Source organism: Cannabis sativa, chromosome X (assembly GCF_029168945.1).
Source record: "Cannabis sativa cultivar Pink pepper isolate KNU-18-1 chromosome X, ASM2916894v1, whole genome shotgun sequence".
NCBI classification, from domain to species: domain Eukaryota; kingdom Viridiplantae; phylum Streptophyta; class Magnoliopsida; order Rosales; family Cannabaceae; genus Cannabis; species Cannabis sativa.
Genome location: NC_083610.1, coordinates 77,150,824 through 77,165,059, shown reverse-complemented (window position 1 = coordinate 77,165,059; position 14,236 = coordinate 77,150,824). Strand labels below are relative to the sequence as shown.

General features: G+C 32.1%; 1 protein-coding gene across 1 annotated transcript; it reads right to left on the bottom strand.

The window, feature by feature from the left end:
• Positions 1-382: 382 nt before the first annotated feature.
• Positions 383-6,019, bottom strand: LOC115698122 (uncharacterized). The gene is made up of 13 exons (XM_030625300.2): positions 5,598-6,019; positions 4,868-4,941; positions 4,492-4,575; positions 4,279-4,359; positions 3,624-3,704; positions 3,007-3,099; positions 2,288-2,467; positions 2,027-2,094; positions 1,792-1,843; positions 1,624-1,677; positions 1,439-1,531; positions 1,230-1,296; positions 383-836 (listed from the first exon to the last, which is right to left on the bottom strand). Exons 1-13 carry the CDS (start codon positions 5,737-5,739, stop codon positions 745-747), a joined length of 1,161 nt encoding a protein of 386 aa, XP_030481160.1. The 5' UTR covers positions 5,740-6,019; the 3' UTR covers positions 383-744.
• Between the last annotated feature and the right edge of the window lie 8,217 nt (positions 6,020-14,236).

The following is a 14,236-nucleotide window of genomic DNA, read 5'->3' as shown; positions in this document are numbered from 1 at the left end:
TTCCCATGAGAACCACTGCGACAAAAAAACAAACGAACAAGGTTTCATGGCAGCATCATTAGAGCATCGTTTTGTGCAAATTTCTACAGACACATACAACACCAAAAAATCTTGCACAAAACTATTCGAAAATCAAAATTCAAAATTAGTGCCTTAAAGGAATATTTTTCTTAAAAGATCAACAAGCATTTTACATGACGTATCAAAATTAACCCCATGATGTTTCAAGTAAGAAACCATGAGAAATTTTAATAAACACAAATTAACCCTATGAAATCCACACCAAAATCTCTTGAACTTGGGATAGGATTCCTGAGTTCGCAACGGTAGTCAACATATTTAAAAAGGTATGTTCATTCAATAAGATGACAAAAGAGAACAATGGTAACAAAGAGGGGTGAATGAACAATTTCATTAAGATATGTAATTTTCCATGATATTCAAGTATTAACTATAGAAATTCATTAGCAACAAAAAGAAAAAAGCCCTTCTCTAACTAGCACATATGTGTTCACATTAGTAGTCACGCAAACTAAACAGTTTAGGCACGTTTGAATTTGTTTCGAATGTTAACCCAATTCACAGAACAGGCAAACATCATGACAATTTTAATTCATGATCGAAAGATACCATTCTACGGTAAGGATGGTCCATGTCATTTGTGCCTTCATTGTTGTGGTATCCTAAAAGCCACCAAAAGGCAGAACCAACAAACTCGGCAGCAATGTGTTCCCCCTTAAGCAATCAACTAAATTTACCGATTTCCATCTTCTTCTTGATTGCCTTCTGGCCATGGTAAATAAAGGAATCTAGGATTCCCGAAACGGTGAAAACACCTGAACACAACAGCCAACCAAGCATTGCCCGTTGTTTGAGTTAAAGAAGAACAAAATTTAAGAGCATGTGCATTAGTGCCACCAAATTTAGATACCAAAGAAAATACAGCAAAAAGCCACAATCAATTTATAAAATTAGCTTTCCCAAGAATGCAACAAAGTTAATAAACTGCAGAAACTACAGGGGTTCCCATAGGGATATCAAGGTATTCAAAAGTTATCTTTTTCCGCAAAATAGTTAAGCTTAAAATAAGTTGAAATGAAGTTCGCCAATCTATACTTTGTAGATGTGTGTGTATAATCTAAACTGTCCGGTGAAAATAATTGATTAAATTGGCAACTGAGAGAGCTGTTCCTATATAAGAGGGTGAGTAGGGGGAGTTTAGGAATTACCTCCAACTATAGCACACACATTAGTGAGGAAGTGTAAGAATGATATATGCTCCTCAGCAAAAGTTACCTAAAACATGCAAATCAGGTAAGATAGACCATAAAGAAATATCCACATCCCAAACTATGAGGAAATTCATCAGAAAATAGAAATGGGCCAAAAACCATCATATGATTTTAAATTAATCATCTTAAAACATAAGTAGACAAACCTTGATTGGAGAAAGGTCATAAAAGAAAAATACACCAGGAAGAAACTGAAGATTCCCAAATTCTGAAGTCCTAAAATGCTCAGTTACAGAAAACTGCAATATGCAATTGGCTAAAGTCATGCTCCATGTTTCATAAATGAAATAAACCAGATAGTAAATATATGCATACGTAAAGAGATAACCACCTGATTAGACTGAATAGTGTGTCCAGTCACGTCTGTGTAAACAGTAGGTACCACCTAAAACATAAACAGCAACCCTTGATCTGAGAGCTAATAGATTTCCCTTATATCGTCTAGTATTAGGTATCAATTTGTGCGTGTGTTTTCAAAGAATGAATCCAAAGGACTTACCTTGATAAAATACTGATACATCCCACTAGGTGTGGCCTGCGACCATTGCACACTAAAGATAAAAAGGACAGTGAAGAAGCATTATGTCAAGTACACTAACTGTAAGTAGCCGAAGAAAAAGAATTTGAACTCCCAATAGAACGAATGGCTAACTAGACTATGAAGGAAAATTTAAATATATATATATATATATATATATATAGAGAGAGAGAGAGAGAGAGAGAGAGAAACTAACCCATCAAGAGGATTCACCACACCAGGAAAATAGTCCCCAAAAGTCAATCTATTGATTTTGTGACTTATCTGAATCATGCATCATAAATAAATTTCATTGAACGAAGCAATAGTGGAAGCTACTATTAAAATACAGTAGAAAAAAGAACAGCATTCCAAATATAAAATATTTAAAAGATATTTGAAGGTTAATTGTAATACAAAAGCACACAATTTTCTCAAAAATAAAAAGGAAACTGAAGTTCCATGAATCATGTCTTACATTAAAACTATCTTTCTGAAATGATAGAAGATCATGGACGTGAATGTTCGATTGTTGGAAACTTTTTCCAGGTGCAAAATGAAAATTCCCAGCGACCTTATTAACTTCCAAGAATCCATATACGTTACACCCTTCACCTTCTTCATCTTTGATTCTTTGTAGGAAACCTTCTCTTTTGCACTGAATGTAAACATAACAATAGATATACAAATTAAATAATAATCATGTTACAATTATGCTACTATTATAATATTAGTAATTACAAAATTATAGGTTCTTGAAAAAACAAATTACAAAATTATAGTAAATAAACTCCAATCAAATGATATTTTATCTATAGACATGAGGGTAGGGGTGACGGATGTGTGTTTGTGAATTTTGTAAAGTTAGCCACTCACAGGGGCAGAGAATATAGCTAAAAGAATTCAACCAGATAAGTTGACAACTTGGTGTGGAGAAAAATATGCAATCTTATAGACAACTTTAATATGCTAGACTATATAATAAATCAATATAGATAATCTAGAAAATACATACTTATGTCCCAGAAAATTTATAAGAGAATCAACATGCTTAGGCTTTAAAACATGGCATAGTAGCACAATGGTAGAAAGTGAGATTGTAAATTGAAAGATAACAAATTACAAGTGCAATGGCATAAGAGCATTATTCTAATACTCATGTTGCGATGTATGGCTCAGGGACTTGCAATTACAGACCTGATCAATCATATCTGGATTTGATAATGCCCAACCTTTCTTCCGGTATGCCTCACGTACTTCTTCGCAATTATTACAGCAATCATCATCTGACTGAAGGGGTTAAAAACAACAAAAAATCCAAGTTTAACAAAATGACGTAAAAAAAGTTCACTTGTAAAGATGAACAAAGAAACAATTAAATAACAATGACATTAAAATTTCCTCTGCTATTGAAATATAATTAAAAGCCCCAGCACAACATTATACACGAAATGAACATATGGTATAGATAATTTTTGCAACTAGATGATTCATAGTCAATTTCGTTAACCCGAATAAAATTTTCTTTTCAAATGATCAAAAGATTTACTAAATATAGCAAAATACAATTAGATAGCTACAGAATTATTATGTTTTGTAATTGAATGTTTCACACTAGAAAATTTTAAAACAGGATTATGTATATTACAATAATAATTTAAAAGAAGTGTTTAATATTACAGAGGGATAAGGTAACAGATTGAGCAATAATATATACACAGTTGATCGTCCCGTTTGTTGTTCCAATAGTGTATAAACAAAACTTCATTCTATAGTATCATCTCAACAACATAGATTCGTAATGAAAAGCATACCGCTTCTGCACCATAGCAGGATCCACAGTATGTCTCATTATGCTCAAGCCTGCCACCATGTCTCTGCAATGGCTTATCAATCTGAACAACAACAAACCGATATTAGCAAATTGAAAGACACGTGACCAAAACAAAAACTATATTTCAAATTTATATGATTTAGAACACCAATTGAAGAATAAGGAAATATACATCTAAGAAATGATGTTTTCTAGTGAACGAAAAAGAAAACAATGGCAATAATTTTTTAAACTATACAAATCAATACAAATGAATATTTCCTTAAAAAAAAAAGAAAAAACCAAAGCTGCAAAACTAAACAGGACATGACACATTATTAAGTACGAGGTTCAAAGTTCAAACCCCAGCTGGGCTAATTTTTAACAAATGAGCAACACATTGTTAAACCACTCAAAATGTGAAGAACAGCCTTAACATCCGACAAGTGACTTCATTTAGATAGACATGAACATTATCACTTAGTTAATTTATTCATCTAATCAAAATCTTAAATTACTATTATATATATATATATATATATATATATATAAATATAAAAACCTGTATAATTTCATAAGATCGACATAAAACTAGTGTATACAGATAAGGTGGATAAGAAAACAAAAGGTCGGCCCAATTAACAATCAAGCAATACCTTCGGAGCACCAATTCCATCCTGTCTAGTTTCTATTACATTGCCATGAGAATCTATCCTCTTCTTGATTACATCATGTTTCTGCAAATAATATTAGAACTATAACTCAAAACTGGTCACAAGTCACCAAGTTATGAAGAAATAAAAAAAACACCATTTTTTTTTGCCGACAACAACATTCAAAACTAATGAAAAATATAAAATTATACATACTACATCCAGGTGTTGCTCTCCACTAATGTCCATGGCATCAAGGCTTAGTATGGAACAAGGAAGGGCCGGGAAGGTGACATCAAACTGCACTTTCGAACAACAAAAAAAGCAGAGATCAATTAGTTTCAAAACTTTAATAGATACTCGAAGGGTATCACAGCATGGTATTATTAAAGAATAGTTTCCATGACCAACACAATATTTCAAGTACTATCTACACAATCATGGACTCATGGTTGAATTTTTAAATAATTTTCATTAGAAGAAAGAAGGTACAAGTGACAAGAGAACAAGTAATCAATACATGTAAAATAACAAAGATAGATTCGTAAATTAATTAAAATAAATTTCATAACTCTTATATAATTAGCATTACATTGATACGTAGAGTTTCTCCTCTAGAAGTATCCACCACAAGCTTTGTTTCAGTAACTGCATGTAGATATAACCCTGCATCCAATTAAAAATAGAAAAAACAACAAGATTCATCAGAGTAACTCATACAGAATAAAAACACTAGAAAGAACAAAACATCAACCTATAACCATATGACTATGAATAGAAATGGATGTACCTTATACCTCCTACCACACAAAAAGTTTCCAAAGGAAAATAATAAATGACAGATAAATACATAGAGGGTAATACATGGTTGACTAAAACCCCTTCACTTGCGAAAACAATACCATCAGCTTAAGTCAAAACAGTAAAGAATAGATTAATGAAATGCAAGAGTATTGCTGCATCGGATTCGGCACAATTCACAAAAACAAAATTCCACCAACAACGAAAATATAGCAAGCCAGTTAAACAAACTAGAACCGTAAACCGAAGAATATCTTATTCCACGGGTGGTAAACAGCCAGTCTAACCGGATTCCAATTATTTCGCAATAATTAGCACAACTCAAATGCCTCCAATTTTTTTCAAAGTAGAACTATTCAACAATTCATACGAACCATCACAGATCAATTGTCAACGATTTTCTGTGCAATTAACCAATCTCCAACAAAAAATTAACCCTAAACAGTTCAGGATCCCCAACCACATAGACACGCAAATTTCGCTATATATATATATATAAAAAAAAAAAAGAGAGTACATACGAAGCTCGGAGAGGAAGAGCAAGAGCATGACAACGGAGGAGGCGATAGTGATAACACCACCGGAGAGGGTACGACTGTAGAAATCTTCATTGATTTTGGGATAAGCATCCAAATTCCGGAGCTTGCTCATTATATTATCCATTTTGGTGGTGGATCTAGATTCTAGACTACAAACCTAATTATTGGTATAGCATTAGCCTAGAGATTGAGATTGAAATTGAGAATTGAGATCAAATCAAAGAAGAATAGACAGAGAGATTTATTTCATTATTGATCTGGGAATTTTAAAAGTTAAGGGGGGGCGTTTTAGCAACTACCCACTTCTATTATACTCTATTTTGTTTCTGAAGTCTGCTTAGTGCTTACTACGCCCTCCTCTAAGCCTAATTAACATTTTTGTACCTAAATATTTTTATCAAATTTTATTAAATTTTAATAATTTAGTGATTGTATATGTATTAAATTATTTACAAAATTATGTCTAAATTATACTTTTAAATTTTCATATATATTAAAATTTTTTTAATTAAAATTGAATAAAAAAATCTAATTAGGCTTTTATTTATAAATTTAATTAATTAAATAATATTATAATTTTGATAAGTGAGATCAATCTTAAATAAAAATAAATAAATAATTACTTGAAACTCTATGTGTTTATATATATTTTATTATTATTATTTAATCTATGCTTAAAAATCTCATATTTCACTACGACCTACCTAGTTAGATCAACCTCTCTAATATATGCCTCTTCCACGTTAAAGAGAGAGGTTTGCACTCAACTATGTCAATGTCATGTTGGGGATGAACACAAGAGACAATAGAGAATGAAGAAATTGAGGCATATAGAGAACAAGAAAGAGATCAGAAGAGTTAGAGATGGACGAAAAATAGGATTATCATGGCATGTTTATTTAAAAGGAATGAGAATTAATTATATGGTATTAATTCTCATACAACTATTTACTAAATTTTAGAAAAAGAAAAAAATAATAAGACTCACACAAATTAGCAAAACAATAAATAACTAAATAAATAAATGTTCTCTCTTTATTTTTATAGAAAACACCTTTCCTTTTCTTAACATATTTTATTTTAATTTTAATCTTATAAATTAAAGATAAGAAAGACTAATATGTCTTTTAAAAATCCATAAACAAAAAATAATTATTTATTCTAAGAGTGGCAATTTTGTCAAATTAAAATATTACCTTCCCTAATTATGTAAACAAAATAATATTGTTCTATTTTTTTCGGACAGTTTAGTAAACAGAATAATAAAATATAATTTCTAATTATTTTCTATTTTAAACTGATTTATTTCTCTGATTGATTAGTTTGAATTCAATTACAGTTTAGTAAACGCGCATTTACTTTATTGATATTCGTTGACAAAAATTGCGTCAATAACTAATTAACGCAAAGTGCCTATCCTAGACCTAAACATTAATCAATGTGATTGCGTCACTAATTAATTGACGCAGAATGCCTATCTTAGACCTAAACATGTTTGAGTAACACTAAGGTGGTGTTTGGTTGGAAGTAATGGAATGGAATGGGAGGAAATGAAATAATTTTTATTTCATTCCTTTGTTTGGTTGTATTTTAAAGTATTGGAATATCATTCTAATTGAATGATTTTTCCATCATTCTGGTGGAATGACTATTTCATTTTGAAATAGAAAGAAAGATCATTCCATTGTAAGATAAGAAAAAAATTAATAATTTTTTATCAATTTTTTATGCGTGAGAAGCATTAAGCACTTCCCATCGTCACTCACATGTGACACTTACATTAATTTGTTGTACTTAGACAGATGGGCTCTGGGGTCTGTCATGCCATCGTACAGATCAATCTTAGGCATCCAGAATCACTATGGTAAGGGTGCTTCTAGGATTCTTCTCACACATGGCTGTGGCTCTTCATCTTCCGAGTCTTGACACAATGCCACTTTGTTTGCAAACCGACTATGTATGTGATTTTGGTTAGAGCGGCTATTTGATCCTCTAGCCGTCTAGTGTTATCATCTGGGAGCTCACGTCCGTAGATTCTATCTTTAATGTAGATGCGCAAGTCTCCTCCATGAGGCCTTAATTTTTACATATTACTTTTTCTCTTTTTGCATTTAGGCAGTCCTTGAGGTTTGTCATCGACATGCTGTCCTCTGGGTCCAGATGTTCCAATAAACACTTGATTATTGAACTAAGTTTCTTTCAAAAAAAAAAAAACACTTGATTATTATCGATCTCGTCAATAGAATAATTTAGTTTATTAATTCCATTATTACTCCACTATAAATATGGAATTGCACTCTTTGACAATATAAAATTATATTTACAAAATTCTATTTACAGAATTCTTACTTGTAGTCCATTGATATAATCAATATAAGCAATTCGCCCTTCAATTATGAGTTCATAATTAGAGTTGGTCAAAATTACCATTTTACCCTTCTAATTATCTCTCGATTCTTCATGTACCATTAATTCAATGTGAACAGTTAATTTATAACTTATTATAGATTTGGATCTAAGTGTTAGCACTCTTAGAATTAACACTATAAGAGAACTAATATCTGATATGTTAGGAAAGCTTAGATTCTACTATTGTATAACATGTTCCCAATCACTCATGTTATTAAGTTCCCAAAACAGAAGTTGTAAGAATCATCTTTTCTGAGAAAATTTAACGAGTGAATCAAAGAGCTCAATGAACACAAACAGGAGTTCATGTATACTCAGGACTCATGATGATCTACTAATGATCATTATTGTGATATGAATAACTCTTTCATGGCAAACAACATGTTATTGAAAGATTTTTATTACTTATCGGCCCAGTCATGCATAATCAAATTATACACAACACCTTTACTTCATGTCTATCCACATATGTGATCCAAATCAAAATCACACACACTAGAAGTATAGTACATAGTGAACCGTACTTAGCAGTTCCATATTAAAGATTCCCAATACTTTAATACACTACCGACTTATTTTATTCATATCGTATAATCTTAATTTTCTCATACACTCTTATAAGATTATACCTTCTCTATACTATATGAATAAGAAATTTTCAGATATTTAATAATTATACTATTATAATTAATGTATCATTTATCTTATATGGTATTTCATATACTCTCTAACATATTATTCATTAATTACTTACTTTTAGGGCATATATCCTAACAGAGTTTGCATAGCAAACTCCAAATTTTTTTAAATCTTTATCAGTTGATATTCTTCAATGGGAGTGAACATATCATATCGTGTTCTGACCAAAGTCATTTTTCAAACATATTATGAGTTGTGATAAGGATGGAAACTAACTTTATGACATGAACACATTTTAGAAATATATGTATACAGTTAGAGTACAATTGTCAAATGATAGAACTTGGCCCAAATACCATAAATGAGCATTTCATCATAAATGCTATAAGGTCTAAGGGTTACATGTTTTATTATCCATCTCACAGCACTAGAATTATGAAATTAAGAATTGACTTGATCAGTGAGAGCGATCGATCTAGGAACCTAGTTTCTAGAAAAGATCATTTATTTTCTCAAACTCTCACCTCAAGTATTAGATTAATTATGATTCAGAATTTTTTTTAAGTTTAATGGTTATTGAGAATCCTTAACTAATCATTAATAATTCACAAGTCAATGATAAAGTTCTAATAAGTCATGTTATTTAGTAATTGCTTACAATTTCTAAACAATTTACTCTTTAAAGATTTTATTGGTCCATCCTTGAAATGACTTATTAGAATAATAAGATCAATATTTTTTAGTGATTATATTATGTACAATAAGAGTTCAACTATAATATTAATTTTGAGACACAAATTAAAACTGTAGAATGCAAAGAATTAAATTGTGGTACAATATGTCATGAATAAATAAATGAATATCTTAAAGAGCAATGAAATTTAGTAAAGTTGCCTAATGGGTGGAGAACATTAATTATAGATTTTTTACCGATAAAGACTCATTAGGCAACATAGAGAAACATAAAGATATAAAACAATATTCATTGCTAAGAAGTTCATTTTGAACTAAAAATCAACAACAAAAGAGATTTACATACTTGTCTTTATAAAAGATTCTATTATAGTAACCTTGGTATTTATTACTTGTTTCAATTTATTAATCAATTCCAAACAGTAAACTAGAGGAGAAGGTATACAGACTATTATAAATATTTTCATATAATAGTGGTGAACATATGCAAGATTAAGAAGTCTACCTATAGATTAAAATAAACATCTCACAAATGGTATTTCTATTATGTCATCTTTTCCTTTACATTTGAAAAGAGCATTATGTAATTAATTATATACTAAAAGGTTAGTGAGAGTAATACTTGTTTTATATATATAATATGTTACTTGCAAGTAATGATAAAAGTTTTCTATATAAGGTGAAATAATTCATACCTCAAATTATTATTTTGAGATAAAGATTATAAATAACATATATAATTTTAATTAATTAGAGAGTAACCACAACATCTCTAATTAAATAAAATTATATATTACTCATCTTATATTACTTTTATCTTTAAGTGTGATAAATTCAACTTAAACTAACATCTGTAAACTGATCTAGAATGAGAATAAATTAAGAACATTCCTTTGTTTCTATTTTTAGAAGCCTAATGTATAATTAAGAGTCTGAATAAGACTTTCCATTACATTTATTTCAGGATTATTAAGTAGTATCAAAATAACTAAAGTTAAGATCACTTTATTTTTCATACAAAGTGATGAGGTATCTTTAAGATACTAAAGATTATATTGATACATATTTTATTTAAATGAACTGATATTTTGGAAATTTAGTTAACCACTTAAGTTATGATTTCACTGGTTATGTTGATTCACATAAATTCACATTTGATGATGTCCTTAAGATCACCAATAAGATGTATTGTGAAAAACTTTAATTGTTATTTCTATTAAGGAGTCAGATTCATTTATTATTTTGAAGATATATCTCGTATGGTGTATTGTAAAGTTTCATACTAGGCTTAGAGTTCAGAATTATATTTTAAGCCATTAAAAAAATTTGCAATAAATTTAGCTATAGTATTTATGGATAAGAGCTGTAATAGTTCTAGTCGAAACTAACATATCGACATTGAGTATTTAGCCATAAAAAGGTGTGATAAGTGGTCATTAAGTATGCAACATATCCTTGACTAAAGTCAAGCTGCAACATAAATTTAAGGATTGTAAAGTAAATATGAGATTTAGCTACTCCTTATGTAGTTTTTAGTTGTACAGCTAAAAATTATTCAACGAAACTCTAATTTTGATATTTTCTCATATTCACGTGCACCTTAATTTCGTTTGAGAAATTATTGTAAGATGACCAGAATAAACATAAAGTTTAGGATTTGTTCGCTTAAGTACATTGCCACATTAAGTATATTATTATGTAATAAATATATCATAATACATAAAAGATAATACTCGCCATATAATGAGGTCCTATCACCATGATTTGTATATTCATTATTTAACAAAGATAATTGTTAGATTTTAAGTAGTAAATTAATTTAAATACTGATTGTCGAAGCTAAAATCCACAATCAATCAAAGATGATCGTACGCGGGCACCGACAACCTATAGAACAAAGAAGAGACCTTGGGACACTGGGATGGTGCCGACCAAAGGGACTCTGACGGTCAAGTCAGCAAGATTGTTTACAACGTAATAAAATTGATGAGAATCAATGATCGAACTAAGTTACCACCTATCTTGACTGCGGAAATAAGTATGTCATTTTAGAGAGAATGAGATTGAACGATAAGTAAGAAGTATTGAGATGACTTAAATTTTATATATCTCTCTTAGTAACTAAGAGTGGCTCTTATAGGCATCCATGGAAAGGCGTTACTCATGACCCCTCACCCCCCTTGTGAAGTGCTCCGCTCCCACTTTACGAGGGAGATCGTTATCTACGTGGTCAATTAACTGACCCCTTCAAAGATTATTAGATGAGTGATAAGACTCGGTCTCGTATACGGGTCGAATCATTGTGAGCTCAATGATGGGTCATGGGTAATTTAATGTGTGACTTGATTGTATTGTTTTGGGCCTGTTGGGCTTGGTGTTGTGAGCGTACCATCGTAATTAGTCAAATAGCCTAACCCAATCTGGTTTGAGCATTCTTTGGGATTATCACATATGACATTGAGCCTGAGCCCAATTTTGGCATCGACAGTTTGTTCCTACTCTTTAAGTTGAGCTTTGCTCGAGTTAAAGAGTATAAATTTTGGACTCAAATAATCTTTAGAATTTTGATTGTGAAAAGCCTAAATTATGAGGTCCCTTGTTGAAATATATTGTTTGCCCGGTTGTGTTCTATGTTTAGTTGAATCGGAGAATGTCCGACTAGCATAGTTGAACACTTTTGGTACTTTGAAACATGAACGTTGTATTATACAGTGTGTCCCATTTTACGGGCACGTTAGCGTGTGTGTTTAAGTGTAGATATATTTGTGTCATTTGAACTTGTGTAACTAATTTTGACTACACCCAATTAGGCTTTAAGAAGTGGTTGAAATGAGAAATTTGGTTCAAGAGAATGGTGTGCCTTGCTTTTATAGTAGCAGTCATGTTGAGAGCCCATGTCGTAATTAGATTAGCTAAGTTCTAAATTGTAGCAGTCAACTTGTAGAGTTAACATTAAGTAATAAACAAAGTAATAGTACCAGTTTTTTTTTTTTTTTGTCTCTTGATGTAATGCTCAAGTTAATGATGTGATGCAGTCAACTTGTAATTCAATGTAAGTATTAGTTACTTTGATTGTGAGAACAATGAGCACTCAATATATAAATATTGCATAAATTAGCAATCAATTTATATGAATAATTGTAGAAATAGTAGCAGTCAATATGTAAAATTTAGAATATAACACTTAAGTTAATATATTATAGCTTGTCTCCGTCAAGGTCATGCAAGTGTACTGTAGGAGTTTGGTGGTATACTCATTCAATCAATTAATTTATGTTATATATTGTATATGATATAAATTTTATGGGCCTAAGGCCCACCTCAACTGTAGTTTGATAGTAGAAAAGATATACATAATATATTATTTTATTATTTTTTTGTAAAGTATATATAATATATTATTTCAGTAGATGGTACTCTTTTTTTTTTTTTTTTTTTTTTGAGAGAGAGGGAGCCCGCTAAAAAGAAAGAAACTCCACTAGATTGCAGGGGTCATCGCCTATCCAAATTGCAACTTCGTCTAACCCTGAAGCCCATCTCGCCAATTTATCAGCCAAAGAATTTGCATTGCGATTGATGTGAGATATTCGAGCTGCTGGGAATAAAGACAAAGTTCCTTAATTTGCAGAATGAGATCTCCGAAAACCGAAAAATCTTCCTTGTGATGGTAGAGGGCATCAGTTATAGCTTTGCAGTCCGTTTCTATGACCTGAACCAGGAAATGCTCATCAATGCACCAGCGCAGCAGAGAAAGGAGAGACTTTGCTTCTAAGGTGGCAACTGGACCGCCTCCCAAGTAAGGCTGGGCGAGCGCTGCGACTACCAAACCTTCGTTTTTCCTGATTACTCCACCGAAACCCGCTTTTCCACCAAACTTAGGAGTTGCTGCGTCTACATTGAGTTTGAGAACACCGGGGTCAGGAGGAACCCAAAATGGGGAAGCGGGAGCAAGACTGGGGCAGCCAAGAAAATTTGAAGCTGACGAAGAAGAGTTGAAATCTGCCAAGAAGCTCTGAGCCAGACTGAAAATTGCATGGGCCTGATCACAAGATTGACCTTTGAGAGCTTTGTTCCTGTTAAACCAAATAAACCAAGCACAACACAGAAAAAGTTCTACATCTTTTTTGGGTAAAGATGAGTGAATCACGTGAGCTAAATCATGAAACAAAATCTCTGAAGAGCAGGATCAAATATAAGGGTAAAATTGCGTACCTTTCCAGACTCTTCGGACACTCTGACAGTAGAACAGCGCATGTGACACCGACTCTACCTGGCTTCCACAACGGTTACAACCCGGGTATTGGATTATTTTCCTAAAGGCTAGATTTTGGGCAGTGGGGAGGGTTAAGTTTGTGGCTCGGAAAGCAAAGTGTTTCACCTTGGCAGGGATAGAAAGATGCCAAAGGGTTTTCCACCAAGGCGAGGGGGAAGAGGAAGAGGGGATGTCAGGTGGGGTAGTTGTAGAAAAACTGAGGTGATAACCTGATCTGACTGTATAGACCCCAGAGTTTGAGGGTTCCCAAATCAGATCATCCTGGGTTGGGGTAAGAGGGAGGGGAATGGAAAGAATGGTCTGAGCCACGTGGGCCGGGTAGCAAGACTGAATCTTAGCTATGTCCCAAGACATAGTGGATGTTATAAATGAGGCGACCTTGTCAAGGACGGGGGATAAGGGAGTAACTTGACGGAAACCCGGGATCCAATAATCAGGAGAAGTGGATGTGTTCTGTCCATTGCCAATTTTTGAGATGAGGCCTTTGCTAAGCAACTCTTTCCCCCAGCAAATGCTGCGCCAAACGAAAGAAGGAGAATGCCTCGTGGAGCTACTAAGGAAGGAAGACTGAGGGTAATATCGGGCGGATAAAATTCTGGAAACCGTT